This window comes from Protopterus annectens, chromosome 3.part1 (genome assembly GCF_019279795.1).
Source record: "Protopterus annectens isolate FY-2018-M chromosome 3.part1, PAN1.0, whole genome shotgun sequence".
NCBI lineage: Eukaryota > Metazoa > Chordata > Ceratodontiformes > Protopteridae > Protopterus > Protopterus annectens.
This window is the reverse complement of record NC_056732.1, coordinates 1,742,502,311-1,742,521,566: the sequence shown is the minus strand read 5'-3', so window position 1 is coordinate 1,742,521,566 and position 19,256 is coordinate 1,742,502,311. Positions and strand designations below refer to the sequence as shown.

The 19,256-nt window shown below is 38.7% G+C and overlaps 1 protein-coding gene across 2 annotated transcripts in view; it reads right to left on the bottom strand.

The window, feature by feature from the left end:
- Window positions 1-19,256, bottom strand: part of ARHGEF37 (Rho guanine nucleotide exchange factor 37) — a 1,079,989-nt gene that overhangs the window by 748,337 nt on the left and 312,396 nt on the right. For both annotated transcript variants that reach the window (XM_044067741.1, XM_044067740.1), the window contains exon 3: window positions 5,230-5,403. In XM_044067741.1, coding sequence (XP_043923676.1) covers window positions 5,230-5,403 — 174 coding nt within the window. The remainder of the gene's footprint in view (window positions 1-5,229; window positions 5,404-19,256) is intronic.

Genomic DNA, 19,256 nt, shown 5'->3' with positions numbered 1-19,256 from the left:
ATCATCTATGTAATGTAAGTAGACCTTATGTTAGCTACTCATTTCAACTAGCACTGTATGCCACTCACAAATATTACATGGTGCTCTTTTTGTGACTATTGCCCCTTAAGATATCAAAGGGAATAGGCAGCTGCACAGGTTAAGACAAGAATCTAAGCAAGCATAGTGGTGAGTACACATGCTTCAGACTGTCTTGGTTTTAATATAAACTGTAGATGGGATTTATTCCAAAAATGTGCACTTTTCATACACCAGTGACATTTCTGTCACTGTTACCACAGCACTGTTCAAAATTATTAGTGTGTTTGCAGATGCATTGTTTCGTATATGTGGACAAGTGGATCAGGCCGTTAAGGCTCTGCTCCCACATTGTACGGATTCCTGTGTGCTCAGTACCCCAAAGATGTGCTATCATGAAAAATGGATAAGGTTTATTTTTCTGTCTCATTATAATAGCTGGAGAATTAGCCAGGCCAAATATGTATGATCAACTTTATTGGTTGGGTGGACATGTTTGAATATAAAAGAAAAGTTGTTTCCTTTGCACATAGACTAGAAACACCTGTTGGTTGGTCTAAGCAGCTTATCCGGTCAATCCTCTGTCTGTCAGGATGCAGTTACTGACGGGTATTGGTTCAAGTCTCAGTTCTATATGCTAACAGACTTGTTAAATTGAGAAGTGATTTTAGGTCCAAGTATAATACGTCAAATTGCATCTTAGACATGCATAGGACCTTCCGTTTTTCATTGAATTTGCATCCCTCCTTTGCTATCTTCTTACTCTCTCTCTCTCTTACATACATTTGTTTTGTTTATTATTTTGTTTCTCTCCATTTATTTCACTTTTACATGCAGCAACTCAACAGCCTGCACACGTGTCACCAGCTAGGCCTGCCATCCTCCCATAGGTGGCTGCAGTGCCACTACCATCACCATCAGTAGAAACACTAGCACATCTGGCTCCCATCATGCCACAGTTACCTCCACATCTACTTGTCCTACCTGCAGCATCTGCTAGAAGTAGCCCTGTACCACATGCTCATACAGTTTTACCCACTGGTAGCAGTGTGAGCGGAAGTGATACCTATATTGCCTATCAGCAGCTGGCAAGTCATCGTGTGTGAGGTTATCGACAAGAGGTTGGATGCCCTTATTAGCCAAATGGAGAAGCTCCTCTGGCAGTTAGTTGAGTGGGATTCCTATCCAGCACTGGCTCCACCATCTGAGACAGGGACCACTGGTGGCAGTACCAAGGGTGGCAGGAAATCATCAGCTGGCTCTCAGCTAGCAGGAACTTTAACAGCAAATACCTCATACTGTCAATCAACCTGGTGTTACCCTCATTTTGTGCCCATACCTACCCCTGTCAGTTGTTTAATCCTCCTCTTACAACTGCTTGTCTGATGTCTCTTTCCCCATCTTGTTCCTGTGTGTGTGCCTTCTCTGGAAGGTTGGGCACTGGGCTGGCAACTTGACACTGTAAAACTCCACTGCCAATCATGAGCAGATAGGTGATCTGCTGTGGCAACCCCTAACTGGAAAAAGAAGAATTGTAGCATGTTTTAATGTAAATTATATTAATGTTTAGTGATATTCCACTTAAGTACTGTGGTGGTGGTGCTGTGGTAGCATTGTCGCCTCACAGTAAGACGTTGTCCTGTTCGATTCTCAGCTAAAGCATCTTCTGTGTGGAGACATGCATGAATGGGCATACCTTTGTTGAAGGTTGTGCATTAGAGCTGGCAACTCGGCACGTAAAAATCTACTGCCAATCATTAGTGGACCGGAGTTCCGCTGTGGTGACCCCTAACCGGGAAAAGCCGAAAGACACAACAACAAGTGATATTCCACTTAAAATGGACTCCTATCCAATCAGATTTTCCCAGTAATCAAATGGCAATAAATACATTTATCAACCAGATGGGTAGAAATAATAAATGTATATATTTCTATCAGTCTTTGTTATTATTAATGCATCCCCCAAAAATCTTAAGGCACAGAACAATAAACATATCACATTAAAATTGTACATAGAAAACCTATTAGACATTTGCATTAAGCATTTAGGTGGTGTGCATCTACATAAACTTGCAAAAACAATAAAATTATCTAATGTGCTATTCTTCATATGGCCTGTGGCTGAAATGGGTCATTGCTGATCGATTTTCTTTCTTGATTAACAAACAAAAATAAATACCTGTTTTGAAAGGATTTCACCAAAAGTAGCATTTTAGATGACTAATTACATAAAGTTCAGACTGCACCGACATTTAACCAGTCACATCATACATGGAAATGTATCAGTTATTATCAGCAGGTCTTGTCTTATCAGCTTTTTTGTGTATAATTTTATTGACCTTCCCTGCACTATTCACTAAGCTCTTTCCTTACCCATGTAACAGCTTTATTGGTTCACTGGCTAACTGTAGACACATTGCCAGCTGGGACAAGAATCAGGCTAAGGTGACACATCATCTTCAGGTAAGTCATATTTATTTATTTTTTAATTTGCTAAAGATTGACTGTTGTTTTGTCTTAAACAAAATCCCACATCCTTTCCTGTTATGCATTGATTTTAAGGCAAGCAAGTCAGGGACAGTCTGCTAGCAAGTGTTCCCAAATATTTATTTTATTTTTTATTTTTATTTTATTAAAATGCGTTTACCATGGTAGAGCACTGATCAAAAGTGACCAATTTCAGTCCCATCCTATGAATACAAAGAAAGTCAGAATTATATTTAGTGAGAGATAGCAAAGTGATATGTGTGGATGAGAGGCAAATTTCTGAGGCTGTAACAGGTTGGTTGTCTAATTAGTTTAACTGCTAAGGCACAGAATGTCTGGCTGACTGGGAGTTTGAATAGTTGGGATCTTAAGTCAACCCTTTGTTGAACAGGTATCCGTTTTGCTTTTTTCAGTATTTTACAGCAGTGTCATTTTCAGGGGACTGAGTAATGAAGCTATATGCTTTATTAGCTATTATTTGAATGTATATGGAGTATGTTTTTGATGCTAAGGCTAAGAGTGGGAGGCCATATTTGAGCTAGGAAAGTAAATACCCATAAATTTTTGGAGGGTGAATTTTGATTTGCACAGCCTATTTCAATGAAGCAGAGTGCCTTTGCCTATGACTTTTCTGGAGGTTTTAGTAAGAAAGTACAAGATTTTATTGGTCCAACTAGAACAGAGTTAACCTTTTTCATGGTATAACTGAGGTGAAGGAATAGATAGGGGGGATCAAGCCAAATGTAAAGGCATTTAAAAATGTATTGTTTTCTATGGGGATATTGCAGTGGTCATAGATTTTTAAAGATTTTTTTTTAATATTTTGCTTGGTGCCAAAAGTCATAGAAGTTTTTTTTTGTTTTGTTTTGTTTTGGTGATCCAGTGGATTAGAACTTGGGAATCTGTTGCAGAACTTTCTGGAGGTTGAGTACTGAGTTGTTTGTATGAAATAGTGTCATGCCATCTGTGTTGAGTAGGAAGGAAAGAAGATGTAGGTCAGTGACAAGTTCCGTTCATTTATAAAATGCATACTAGCTGAGGAGCAAGTATGTAACCTAGCGATAGTCCTTTTTGATGTCTGACTGATCGGGAAACTGAGGTATAAATTTTGACAAAGTGGTCACTGATGAGTTAGTTCTGAAACCAAGACAGGAAACCAGGACTTATGCCTATTTGTAGCAGGTGATGGAAGATGATGTTGTGTTCAGTGTAATCAAAGAATTAGGTAAGGTTAAGTAACATGATACCAGTGAGCAGACCTATGTCCACAGTTAGTAGTACACATCAGTTAGGGTCCACACTGCTGTCAGTCAGCACTGAATGGATTATAACCATGCTGTTTATGGCAGTACTGTATTGTGAAATGTTCCATATCTGGGTGCCTTTACCTGTATTTCTGTTGAGGTATCTGTGAAGCTGTTTTTTATTGATTAATTTGTCTTTCTCCTTTGCATAAATATTGCACCATACCAGATCTCTTTCTCCTTTCCCATGTCCATGTTTCTTTTTTTATATCTTTCAAAAATGTATGTGTCTTGTACTTTATGTTTTTGAATTTTCTCTGTCACTTTTTATTTCCAGACGGCCCGAAGTTTTTTTTGTAATGTTTCTCATGGATCTTTGAAACGATGAATTCAGCTTTTTGTCTGATGGTTTTTCATTAGCAAATATTGTTCTTTATTCCAATTTCTCTCTTCATCTATACGAATATCTTCTGTATGGAAATGCTGGGCTTCTTGAACAACAGTAACAACACACAATTTCTTTCTTATCCTCAGTAGTCCACTTTGTCATCTATATGGGTCTTGTTGTGATTTTTGTGAACTAGTACTTCCCTCTACCAAAGTGAGGGGGGGCATCCTCCCCCCCGAGACTGGCCTAGCCCTGCTGTATGAAAGTGTCCATGCCTTGAGGATTCTGCACTTTCTTTTTTCAAATCTTGTCACCAGTATGCATACCAGGATTGATCAAATATTTATCCTGGGACTTGTGCAACCAGCTGCTTTTGTTATTTTCTAAACTAGCATTAGCCATGATATTTACTATATAAAATACAGTCTATAAATCAGTGTTGTCTTGGTGAGATTTTGTGAAAACAGGGTCTACTACGTGAAGGTACTCACCAAGACTTGAGGATGAGTTCAGTTCCAACAATACTACTCTCCTTTTCTTGCTGTTTTCATCATCTTTCCATTTGGATCCCCCTTCCTATGAGATGACACTGCTAATCACTGAACACTGTTTCACCCTTATTACAATCTTAAAATAATAACAAAAAATTTCTGACACTTTGAATAACACACATTAAAAATCAGCTTGAACTTGAGAAGAAAAGCAGCTATGAGTCAGATCTCTTATAAACTATAGAAGTCATTTAAATCCTTATTTAACAGGCAGCTTAAGCAGACATCCAGTTGAAATAAAGGGGAAACATTATCTCAAACTATAAAAATGATGCAACAGTAGATAAATATATTCCTGTGGGGGGGGGGGTCTAATCAGTATATTACAGGAAATATCCTGTACTATAAGATTAGGGAGTTCAGTTTTACGAAATCTGTTTATTGATCATACAGAAGAAGATACTTATCTCAAATTCTACACTGCCATGTGAACAAATGCATATATAAAAAGTCTCTAAAAACAAGCTGACAGGAGATTTTAATATTTTGTCCCTCTAAATTTTGATGCTTAGAAAAATGATATATATATTTTGCTTCTCACCTGATTCTGTCTTGCTTGGTTACCTCTTGAAGGTGCGGATGCATTTTTCTGAGCTGAGTTTTGTTTGAGACCATTCAAATCTTCCTCACTGGGTATACTGTCATAGAATGGCTCATTGACAGCAGAACTTTCTGTTGGGACATCATACATACTGTCCATAGCAGCACTGACTGACTGGGGAAAAAAGTAAATCAAATGTTAGATAATAGGTTCATAGATTAGTACTAAGCTAACTTGCAAGCCATTTTAAGCCTAACTAATTACCCCTTGTGAGCCTCAAACCCTGCACCTTGTGTTTGTAAGGCAAGCACCTTAACCATTAGGCCACCCTCCCAACCCAAAGAGCTGTATAATGCATAGTTTGCCTCAGCTTCTCTTAACTGTGGCATTGATCAATCACTAAAGAAGTAACAGAACACAAAAGCTCATTTTAATTGGATAACAAAAGGGAAAAGACCAATGTTGTTCCAGTGGCGTTGTGCTTTCTCTATGGTTGGAAAAAAAAAGAAAAGATGAGCTCAGTAAGAATGCATTTTTCACTGAATTAGTAAACATATGACTGATGCAGTACTTAGTATGTGCAATAGTCCAGGATAAATGTAACTAATCGAAAAATGCTTCATGCAAAACTTATTTGAATTTTAAATATTGCAGATTGCAGCTATTCCAAAGGATAAATGTACTCTTGAGTGCAAAGTACTGTTAGACTTGGCCCACAGCCTCTGGTAAGCCTGTTCTCACTAAGATTTGTCCAGTAGCAGCACTCCCAAATAAAATAAATAGTATGGCATCCTAGGCTATACAGTCAATCATTTACTTTGTTTTACTAATAGCATGTCACTGCACAGTTCCGATACATTTGGCATTTAGTTTGCAATGTTATTATTTTCAAGTTAATAATAAAGCTAAAATAGAAACAAATAATTTACTGATATGATCCCTATGCCTTTTCTTTGTTCTAATATTATGAGTAAAACGAATAAGATATAGAAGAAAATGTCACTTAGTAAACAGCAGTTACCACCCCCCTCAACTCTACCACATATAGACACATCACCAGCTTATAAGGAAGTCTTCCAAGTCCAGTACCTCCTTTGTAAGTCAAACAAGTAAATACACTAAACTGTGGTACAGTGATCTTTGGGTGCTACTGCATATCAAGCAGCTCTTATAAGCTCCAACTCCCCAGCCATTCTGCTGTGTCTAGCAGGTGACATGAACCTTAACATAGATCAATGAGTAGGAATTGAAGAAACAGCCACTATGTATCCAGATGAATCTGATGTCTTGAATCATCAATGTTTCATCCTGAGATACCCTAGAAGGTTGATCATTGCACCCAGAAGGTCTCTGCTTATACCCAGGAAAGTTTGACCCTTGGTACAGATCATCAAGTGGGAATCCAGAAAATAACTGCAAGGTACACTGTTAAAACTGGATTGTAAAACAATATATCATGTGGGTATACCTCAGAAGGTCACTCGTACTCTGGGAAAATGAAGCAGTAGTACAACTCATAGAACAGGAATACAGAAAATAATCACTAGGTGCCTGAGTGAAATTGTCATGTTAGTGCATAAAAAAATCATACAGGATATAAAAACAAAAACTAAAACTATAAAAAAAATAGCTTTAATGTACTAGTGTATATTTCACCCACTCAAATCTCATAAGTTAAAAAAATCCAGAAAATAATTTAAATGCAAAATTCTGAAAGTACTGGGTGATAAAACTAATTGATAGTATGTTAGTACTGATGTTTCAAAATAATTAGCTCAAGAAAAGGTTTGAATTTGATTAAGAACAGCTAACTGTGGAAAACAATCACATAACTTTGAGAACACATATATGTTAAGCATGTTTTGCCACTTAGCCTCCTCATCTAGCATGTTACTAACTGTATCACCACTTAGATTAGGTTCATAGATGAGTACTAGGTAACTGCCCTTGTGGGCTATTTTAAGTCTAGCCAATTACCCCATGTAAAAATCAAACATTGCACCTTGTGTCTGTAGGGAAAATAGTTTTACCATTACACCAACCTCCCACCCTTACTGTTTATTTTAATCTTGGAAATGAAAAATAAACTTTTCCTTATTAAAATAAGTATGTATTAGAAGACATATATTGATATGTTTGTATGACATAAATGCACTGTAATGCAATCTTTAAACTTTTGTTGGTGTCTGCCAACATCAAATTAGTCACATCAGTACACAAAAAATACATTATCACAGTGGAATTATGATTAGAAAAAAAAATCATACTTTGGATCAAAGTTTCCCTATTACTCAGTCGAAGACACTGTTCTTTGAATGCGTAATAGGTGGACCGAAACATCGCAAACACTAAACCGCGAATGGCCATGTACGCAAATTTTTTCCTAGGGAAAAAATTCAATTGTCCGTTCTTGCAGTTTGCCCTGTTCTCCAACATTGAGCGATCTTGGAGTTGGTATATTTAGTTAGGGGGGTGCAGACCCCCATGTTGGGGGGTATGGAGGCCCCACTTGATTAGGATTGGGAAGTGTGTTTCATTTGTTTACGGTCCCGCAAATTATTTCCATAGGAAAAAATTCACGGATGTGGCCATTAGTGGTTATGTGTTTTCGATGTTTTCGGTTCGACTATTATGCATTCGAAGAACAGTGTCTTCGATCACGTAATATAGACCCGGATCAAAGGGATGGAGCCCTGCCTGTCACCCTGGTGATCAGGTTCTATTAGTGGCTCTAGAACTGGAGGAGAAAGGCAGGAAGGGGTGGGGTGAAGTAGCATGCTACACTCAGCTTACCCTGAGGGAGGATTGGGTATGTGTGCAGTCAGGGTGGAATGACTTCCACAGTAGAAGCAAGGGGAACTACTGTTCATGCTGTGAGGGGAGGGGGAGGTTTACTTGGAAGGAATGCCCTTTACAGAAGTTAGGGGGCATCTGTCATGATCATCCGATCACATGCACCAAGTACGTTTTGTCTGCTCTGGGGAGAAAAATAAAAAAAACATCCCTGATGGCTGCTCAGTGATGACCCTCTCAATTGGCACTTGCCTAGTAAAGGAAATTAATAGGCTGCTAGACTTACAGAAGGTCTGATGGTCAGCAGAAAATGAGGGTAAAAATTACAAAAAAATGGAAAAAAAAAACTGCTGAAAAAGGACATATGTTATCTATCAGTAGTTATATTTGGATATACTTGCACAAGTTTCATGAGCATGTATCTGTGCACCTCATATAGTTAACCCTGTTACTGACAGTTCTTTTATTTAACAATATATTTGTTAAAGGTTTGTTTCTTATATAAATAAAATGAGAATAAATACCATAAACATAATAGGAACTCTTCTTGATTGTAGGTGGTAGCAGCAAATATTTCACAGTAAATGAACAATCCATATACTATCAAGGTAAAATATTCCTACTTTTTTATCAGCACAGTAGATCTGATCTTGATTGCACATAATTACTTAAGATTGTTTTTAATACTGACTCTAGATAACCTCACAGAAGAATTCTCTTTCCTAGAATAGGATAATAAAGAGCAATGCCACTACAATTTCTGCCAATTTTAAAAACTCACAGTGGGCTATAGCTTTTTCAAAATGTAATTGGTGACAATTGTCTCAGTAGATCAGTCTAATTTTATGCATCTCTGAATAGTACAAGCAGTAGGCAAATCTGTTATCATCTTGATCTGTATTGATAACAAATAAAGAACTAGAAGTGCTATGTTAAAAGAAAAATGTAAACTTTGATAATCGTTATTTAAGTATAACTGAAATAACTCCAGAGGATCCAGACAAATCAGAAATAAATAATAATCATTTGGACTGAAATTTATATGACACAAAACTTACTATTATCACAAAAAAAATATAACAGCATGACAGGAGAACACAAATGGTCCTCGTGGCAATGTCCCGAATGATGAAACCCAATGTTGCTAAACATAAACATAACATAAAAAAATAAAAAAATGAACGGCTAAAACACAAATTGACTTTATTACACAAAAATCCAACTGGTAAGTGCTTTCATTCCCTTCATGAAACTTCTTCAGACCAAATTGTATAACAAACACACTTATTTAAATACTTAATAATAACATGTGGCCCAAAGCATTTAATGCCTTAACCCTTTCCTTCAAAGAACAACTTTAAAGTTTTCCCTATCATTTAAACCAGGGTATACATATGCATTCAGCCTGATTTGCCAGCAATATTCTCTCCAATCCAGTTCATCTTCTGCATCATACCTATGATCAAAACCATTGACTTCATCAATTATTACAATTTTGAAGCATGCCTTATTTTTTCTAACAAATGTTTTTGCTTAACATGTTTTGCCAAGGCATTGCTTACATAAATCTTTTCTATTGCTCTTATATGTTCATTCACTCGCATGTAGAATTCTCTAATGGTTTTTTCTATATAGAATGCTGGACATAATTCACACAGAGCCATGTATACCACATATTTGGACCTGCATGCATGCTATTTTATTTCTTTGGAAGTTTTGTGAGGTATAAACATATCATGTTTCAAAATTATTTCATTGATCTGAAGTATAGCATTAAAATGACTATAGGACTTTGACAGCACTTAGAGCTACAAGTCCCTTGTCATGACCAGCAAAGGAGTACAGCAGAAAATATTTGCAGATAATAATAAAATCATTCTTTTCAAACTGCAGCAGCACTGAAAATATAATTAAATCTTTAGTATCTGATGCAAGTGCTTCAATAGCTAACCATCTGTTTGAATTGTTTCTCAACAAAAATAAAAATTAAGTTTTCATAAGATAAATGTGAGTATAAATAAGGAATATAAAAAAAAGATTAATAAAATACATGATGTTTTAGAAAATTATACTACTGGACTTGATTAGAGGTGAAAACAGAAGGTGCAGCTCTGTTAGAACTTACCATAACAGTAGATGGCATACAAATCATTGTTGCAGTAATCCGAACTGTTGTGTCATGTTGCCAAATAATCTAGATGCCCAGCTGGGGCACCAAAGCCAAAACCTTCCAGAGAGCCATACATTTGATGAATGACCTAAGCCTGTGGGTATAAGTGTAAGTCTGTCTCAAAGCCAGGATACCTGGTGACACCTGAGGAAAGATACAATATTATAAACATCAGCTAAGAAGGGAGAAGGCAGAGAATAGCTCCCTGTCAGTCCATGAGAAGATAGATTACAATAACATAGTAAAAAGACAATGAAAGAGACTGGAAGGGTAAAAGGAATACTGCAACAGTGATCAGTGGGACATTTACTTACTGTTATGGCAAGTTCTTACACAACTGTGCCATGTCCTTCCTTAGATCACTGTTGTTGTATTCCAGACTGATGGCTGATTCCCAAATCTTAGTGAGTGGTGAGAGTGATAAGGATAGATGGTTCAGGGATAGGGAAGCTATCAATTATTCAAGAGAGAACAGACCTGGTAAAGGAGGCTCTGGTCATAGACAAGGCATCTACCCTATAGTGTTTGGTAAAGGTATGTACAGAAAACCAAGTTGCTGAGCCTTTGATGGCTTTGGAATCTATTCCTTATTAAAAGGCTCCTGAAGAGGCATCTGTATTGGAGGAATAGGCTTTACATGAGAAAGGTAAGGATTTTCTATGATGGGTGTAACAAAAGGTAATAGATTTAGAAATCCAGTTTGCAATGGCCTAATTGAGGAACAACACATTGACCACCTTAGGCATAAATGAAGGACTGGCCCCTAGAGATATCCTGTACTTATGAAACATAAGGAAAGAGGTGGATGCCATTAGGGCTTTGAGCTCAGAAGCTCTTTTAGCTATCAGAAGTTTGGTTTTCCAATTACAAAATTGTACAGAAGCCGTCTCAAAAGGTAGAGAGAACTTCTCTATGGACAAAGTTAAGATCCCAAGAAAGTGAAATGACTTTCCTAGTGGGATTTAAATGCAGGACATCTTTGAGAAACTGTTTTAGGTCATGTCTACAGGCAAGCATGCAGAAATTACTAATATTTGCCTTAATCAAGTGGTAAGCTACACTGACTTTTTCTAGCTCACACAAGTAAGGGAGGATAGAAGGAACATCAGTTTGTGTAGGGTCCTATTTTTAAGTATGACACCAAGCAAAAAATATTTTCCATTTGATGATATAAAACTTTGTAGTCATAGGTTTCCTTGCTTTCTGAAGAATCAGGGGCATGTCATCAGAAAAATGGTTTCTGAAGGGAATACAAATCCTACCATCCATACTGTCAGGTTGAGAGATGAGAGGTCAGGATGAAGAGAGTCTTTTAGCACTTTATAGAATCTATCAGGCTTTTTTAGGTGTTGGAGGTACAGAATCAGGTACAGCTGAAGTGGAGGCAAAGGTGTTCATTAAAGCTTCCAATACAGGAGGGATAGGTGCAGGAGTAGGGGTGCCCCTCTATCAAACTGTACCATCCTTTTTGTACATCAGATATTTGTCTGCATTCCCACTCAAAATGCTGCATCATCTTAGTTATGATTTCCCCAAAGAAGATTTCATGTGCAGGAGAATCAGGAGATAAAACATCCTCATCATCAAAGGCACCTTGGCCAATGAAGTGAATCTGGGATAAGTAGGCCAGGGAATGTTCATCTGAATCAGACTCTGCCTCATTTTCCTCAAAGAATGATTCAATCAAGTTTTCTCTTTTTAGTGGAAGAAGGAGCAGGCTGGAGAGAAAATACAGTGTTAAATAGGCCTTAGGAGAAATCCATCCATTCATTTTCGTGGAATGTCTGAGCATAGGAAACATTTTTATTTTTTTGTTTCTACTTTTTGGGAGAGATATCTGATTTAACAAATTTTGGTGGATCTACCCCCCCCCCCCCCCCCCAAGACATACCTTTATTAAAGACCCTTGTACATCTTCCTGAACTAATATTTGTAGAATACCCTCAGGTCCTTCCAAAATTATAGGATGAGGTCCCTCCTTTTCTACCACATTAGTAAGATCAGTCATATTAGATGCATGAGAATCAGACACCATACTGACCTCCATCAGGGTCACAATACCAGGAGCCTGAGAAGCAGTTGAACATAATGTGGGTTCTGACACCTCAACATGTATCCCGAGTCTGAATGGGTAAGCAAAAGATCCAAAACATGGTCTGAAGAAGCAGTAACCCCACAAAAGTGCTAACCTACCAATACAAATATTTTTTTCTTATTATTGCTGTGGTGGTTGATCTGCATTTTTTTCTTTTTTTGTTTTACTTTTTGTGGTAGGTCCACCTTTAGCAGTGAGGTTTCTTGTTTTTGTTTTCTGTTTATGGAAAATATCCAGCCTAGGCCACTTGAATTTGTTTTCTGGAATGAGTGGGACACTGGGAGTGGAAGGAGGCACAATTTTAGCCAGGGTGAGATGCTTAAGGCACTGAGTCTCTAAATAAATATTAATAATGGAAAGACATACATAGGGTTTTTGGTTCAAACAATTGACAAATATTGCAGTTTTTATAGCTGTGTTCTGCACCTAGGCAGAAGAGATACTGGGAATGGATATCCTTATAAGGAATCAACCTACCACAACTACACTTTCCCCTGCTAGCTGATATCTCTCAGAAATAAATCACAATAGATGCAAGAAAAAACAGGGAATGTTTCCCAAGGTGGAATGTTCAAATTGGCAGCAAGATAGTCTGTGGTTTTCATGCACAATACCCTTACACCAATGGACTTAGATCATTGTCTATGTTGGTGTGAATGACCTGAGATGTACCTCCCTGGACTACATGAAAAGAGACATGGAAGAGCTCTCCGATCTTGTAACCCAGGCAGGTATGACCCTAGCTTTGAGTAGCATCCTGCCATTGCCCCAAATGATAGTGCAGTACAAGGACAAAATGATTGACTTCAACAATTGGCTAAGCTTCTGATGTCATTCTAAGGGGATCCAGTATCTGTCTGCTTGGGATGACATGATCGACAGACCACGATGCTTTGCCACAGATGGCCTGCACCTGTCCCCCCTGGGATTCCGGATACTGGCTAAGGGTCTTGCCGCCCCTATAGTGCCTTTTTTAGGCAAGGTTCAAATAACAAATTCACCACCGTAACAGGAACAGGCAAGCAAAAACTGAGGGTAATGCTACTCAATGCTAGAAGTCTAAACCTCAAAATGCACTCACTCGAGGAACTCCTTAAAATGGAGAACATCAATATCTGTGAAGTGACTGAGACCTGGTTCAAGGCTCCAGAGAGCACCCCTGCACTACCAGGCTATAACTCATATCATACTTTTCGGCCATGTAACCTGGACCGAAACACCAAAGGCGGAGGTGTGTCCATATTCATTAAGGATATCAACACGTCCACGCTAGTTGCTCAGCATAATGCATCCGAGGTTATCCAAGTGCAACTAACTCTGGGCAAAACTGCAATCCAAATTGTAGCTTGCTACAGATCCCCCACCATGCCCCAGGATTCCCACTCCTCTTTTCTTGATATACTGGAAAATATTGTTTAACCAAACACCCTAACAATTAGTGATTTCAGCTACCCCACCATTAACTGGGAAAACTACTCATGTACCAACTCCTTCCCTCAAATTCTTCTCTTTTGGCTGTTCCCATTAGGGGTCACCACAGCAGATCATCTGTTTCCATTTCTTCCTGTCCTCTGCATATTGCTGTGTCACAACAACCACCTGCATGTTCTCTCTCACCACATCCATAAACCTTATCTTAGGCCTTCCTCTTTTCCTCTTATCTGGCAGCTCCATCCTTAGCATTCTTTTCCCAATATACCCAGCATCCCTCCTCAGCACATGTCCAAACCAATGCAATCTCGCCTCTCTGACTTTGTTTCCAAACCATCCAACCTGAGCTGACCCTGTAATATACTGATTCCTAATCCTGTCCATCCTTGTCACAGCCAGTGCAAATCTTAACATCTTTATCTCTGCCATTTCCAGCTCTGACTCCTGCCATTTTGTCAATGTGACCATCTCCAACCCATACAACATAGCTGGTCTCACTACCCTCTTGTAGACCTTCCCTTTTACTCTTACTGGTACCGGTCTGTCACAAATCACTCCTGACACTCTTCTCCACCCATTCCACCCTGCCTGTACTCTCTTCTTCACCTCTCTTCCACACTCACCATTACTCTGAATTGTTGATCCCAAGTACTTAAACTCATCCAGCTTCCCCATCTCTACTCCCTGCATCCTCACCATTCCTCTATCCTCCCTGTCATTCACATGCACATATTATTTCTTAGTCCTGCTGACCTTCATTCCTCTCCTCTCTAGAGCATATCTCCAGCTCTCCAGGGTCTCCTCAACCTGGTCCAACCAAGGTCCAACTCCGTCCCTCAACGCTTTCTGGAATTCATAAATTCCAATGCCCTGGATCAACTTATCCATACCCCCACCAGGGGCAACAATATCCTAGACCTAGTCATTACCAACATGAGTGACCGGTGTCGCACACCTGAAGCCAACTCCTTGTTGGTCAGATCCAACCATAAGCTAATTACCCTAGGTATCTGTATCCTGTCCCCACCCACCATTAAGGAAACCACAGTAAAAAATTTCTCCAAAGCCAACTTTATGCTTCTTAAGACAGAAGTGGCGAATTTTATGACACCCATGCAGATGGAGAATGCAGTTACAACTGCTGAATCCTACACAAATGCACTCTATAAGCACTTACATGAGTGCATGGATTGTGCTATCACAAACAGAACCAAGACACTATCCTCCAAAAAAAGGAAGCCAATCTGGTGGTCCCCTGCCATAAACAAACTCTACAACAGAAGGAAGAAACTGCTGCAAAAGAAAGTAAAATCCCATGAGTGGAGGAGCTCCATGGTCAGCATCAGTAAGAAGCTGAGATCCCTTAAACGATCCTCCAAAGCTAGCTACGAAAACAAAATTGCCACTGATTCTAAGGGCAAAGCATTCTACAGCTATGTCAAGAATCTCAGTGGCAACACCCAGATCTGCTCTGAGTTACAGCACAACAGTACGAAAATTACAGAACCAACTGATATTGCCAGCATCCTGGCAGATAGGCTCAGTGCTAACTTTACCCCCCTCACACCCCCAAAGGGCCTATATCTATACAGGAAGAATGCAGAGTCCCTGTAATCACATCTATGCAGGTAAAAGCTGCACTCTCTAAAACCAAAAACACAGCATCCATGGGACCGGACAACATCCCAGGCTGTATTTTACAAGAACTTCAGAACAAAATGGCTCCCTACCTAAGCACCATGTTCAATCATAGTCTTACATCAGACTTTCTGCCCACTGAATGGTGCACAACAACAGTTATCCCACTCCACAAAGGGGGAGCCACCACTGATCCTGGGAACTATTGCCCTATTAGCCTGATGAGCCTGGTCTGCAAGGCCATGGAATGTATCATCATGGAACTCACAAACAAAGACATTGGTAACCTTCAAACTCTGGACCCCACCCAGTTCGGGTTTGTGAAAGGCAGATCATGCCTTCTGAACTTGATCGACTTCTTTGAGGCAGTCACCAAAGCTGTAGACAAGAATAAGGTGGTGCACACAGCCTATCTTGACCTTGCCAAGGCTTTTGACACCATCCCCCATTCTGGAATTATAGCTAAACTCACTAAACTAGGCATAAATCCCTATGTCACAAGATGGGTTGCCAACTGGCTCACTGACAGAACCCACACTGTAAAAGTTGCAGACTCCACATCTGACCAGTGACAAGTGGAGTACCACAGAGTTCAGTCCTAGGACCTCTCCTGTTTGGTATCTACTTCTCTGAAGTACAGGCTAACACAGAAGGCCTCTGGCTAATGAAGTTCGCAGATGACTGCAAACTAGGAGTCATGGTCAAGTCCCGAAATGATGTGGACATCCTACAGAAGGGCCTCACTGAGACAGATGACTGGTGCTAGAGGTGCGACCTCAAGCTCAATGCCAAAAAGTGCATTGTCATCCCCTTTGGTAAAAGCTCAGTACCCATAAACTTTAATGCTGAATGTGTGATAAAAGACCTTGGGACCCAGGTGGACAGTAGTCTCTCCTTTGATAATCACATCGCCGCAGTAGTCAGGAAATCCTTCTATGTGGCCCACCTCATCACAAAAGGGTTCTCATCCAGGAAAAAAAAGAAGCAATTGTTGCCCTCTACTCGGCACTCATTAGACCCATTACAGAGTACAACGTCCCTTTTGGAATGTACATCACAAGACATCTGCAGCGGCTGGAAAGGCCACAGAAGTACCTTACAAAGAGGATTACTGGCCTCAAACAGATGCCCTACACCGACTATCTCAAAAAACTCCAGCTTTACTCTGTAGCATATCGCCTGCTCCGAGGAGATCTCTGCCTAACATATAAAGCTATGTTAAACCCAGAGCTGTTGGACATGTTACACCTAAAGAAATCCCAATCCCTCCGAGCTACACGCTCTAGGGACCTAAACCTTGCCACCACAATAAACAGGACATGCTGGAGGGATAGATCCCTGTCCCAGAGACTTCCTATACTCTGGAACAAGCTATCCAAGCAAAGTTCCTCATTAGCACTCTTCAAGAAAAATCTTAATGTGTGCATGGAAAATAGGAAATATACCCCGAGGATCACTTCTGTGGCTCTGCTTGACAGTGGCACAGGAAATTAACTTTTTTGGGTGGTGTAAGCCAGGGAACCTTGTTGACTAGGCTTACTTAGGCCCTTGGGCCGATAGCCTAGTACCTACCTATGAATCTATGAACCTATATATTGTCATACAAGATAAAAATTATTTGATAAATTCTATTCTTTTAGGCAATTTAGCTTATTTAGCAAGTATTTATAAGATTACATCTAATTATGGATAAGAGATTATGTCTATTGTATTTTTGTTCATATGGGAGTCAAGATTAAATCCAGTTTGAAAGGGGATTTTGTATGTATGGGAAAAAGAAGGGGAATTAAGGTTAATTAACCCAATTGTTCATGCAGCTTTCTTGAACTTGTATAGAGGCTTAGTAAGTTATAAAAAAGAGAATAGGAATTAGAATACATTTTGTATGTTAAATATAAGTGTTTTGGGGAAAGATGTAAACGTTATATGAATGAAGATATAAAGTAGTACCAAAACAAAATCTTTTATGGAAATTGAATGTAAACATTGTTGAAATAATTTGAAAGAACGGTATTTGAATATTATGAAAGAACATTATTTTATTTTTGCCCGGAAACATTTACAGAGAAAAAAATGCTACTAAAATGTGATTTATGTGGTATAAGAAAATACATGAATGGAAAGATTTTTTTTTGTGGAGAATATCGATAGGAAAACTACCAGTTAAAGCTAACATGTCTTATAAAAGAAAACAAAAAAGAATATGTATTCATTGTGGGGAACTTGAAACAACAGAACATATGTTAGAGTAAAGACGTTATGGAAAGAAATATGTAAAAACAAAATGTTGAAAGGTTTTGAAAAGGTTGAACACTTAAATATGAACATGTTTGAATATGGGTATTATGGTAACAAAAAATGAAAAGAACTTGAAAAAAGTTGATAAAAAATGATAAAATAATATTTTGTATTCTATGGACATTATGGATTGAGAAACTTAATGAATTAAAGTTTAATGGGAAATGGATTTTATCAAAAATCTTGAAGAAAATGCATTTTGGCTTTGGAAAAAACGGGGGGGGGTTAATAATATGAAATTATGTACTGTACAAAGGTGTAAATAATTGTAAATAACGTATACTATGTAAATAATATATACTATGTAAATAATGTATAGAAGATAATGTATATAAGTGGCGATTATCAATAAAGAACCCCTAGTCTTTTTAATAAGTGCTGTGGGAACATTTTACATCCACCTGAGCTACCACTAACTCAAACAAATGGCATCTTGGTTTAATGTCTCATCCAAAGGATGATGCACTCAGGAGTGTAGCACCCCTTAATGCTGTACTGCAATATCAGCAATCCAATCAGCTGGGGCAGGAATAGAACCAAAGCCTACTGGTCCTGCAACCCTGAAGGTTAGCATGCTACTTGTTGCACCACTGACACTTAACACATTAAAAATGCTGACATTCTATTAGGCTTCTCTGTAGTCCTTCTCATCCAATAGGCTGCTCTGTATCATCTTCTCATCTCCTCATATCAACTATTTTCTTATCCTGATAGCACTACTGCCTCTAGTAACAGATGTTTTATCTACCTCCTTTCACCTTGCTTACCATGCTCTGACATCCATGGATATTATTTTGTTCTCTGATTCAGCTAAATATTCCCTGTGGAAAATGTTTCTGGTTCTTCTGCAGAATGATGGTATGTCTTTTCATCTTGGGAATATGATGTCTCTTGTTCTGCCAAAGATTTTGGCTAGTAGAACACGGCATGTCTCCAAAGAGATGGCAAATGGTTAATAAATGCCTGACAATTATAAAATGTCAACATATTTTAGAATCTCTGACTCCTGTATAAAGCAACGCCTCACTATCTAACCCACACAAATTACTGATGCCCCAGACAAACTACTAGACAATATAGATTGCACCCTTCTTAATCGCAAGTCTCTCTTCTGTTTCCAATGGATATTTTTCATTATTTAATTGCAAGCTTAGCAGAAGTGAAATTAGCATTACTCCCTTTATGCTAATCTAGCAAAATCTGACCTCCCAGATTTTGGCCTTACATGATTATGTGGAAAACTCAAATACTTTGGTGTCCAGCTCTACATTAGTTACTCTGTGATGTGGCACACCCCCTGTGATATAGCCAAAGACCATACCCTAAGAGACATGTTTAGATGAGCTATGTACCCCTTTATTTTTCTGAGCAGTAATGTTAAGATGACTGCAAAGGACCACCTGTCCTACCCTTTCAAATGCTGCCTAGTGGTCTTATTCAAGACTGGCTTGCTACTCTTTGGTGTAGGTTCTCAAAAAATCTGACCAGATAATACCTCTTGAATATCACTCAAGATCCTTGATCTCCCTTGAATTTGGGTAGGGTCTACTTTTCTGATTCCAAAACATACTGTGTACTGTATGCCTTCTCTGCATTTCTTAA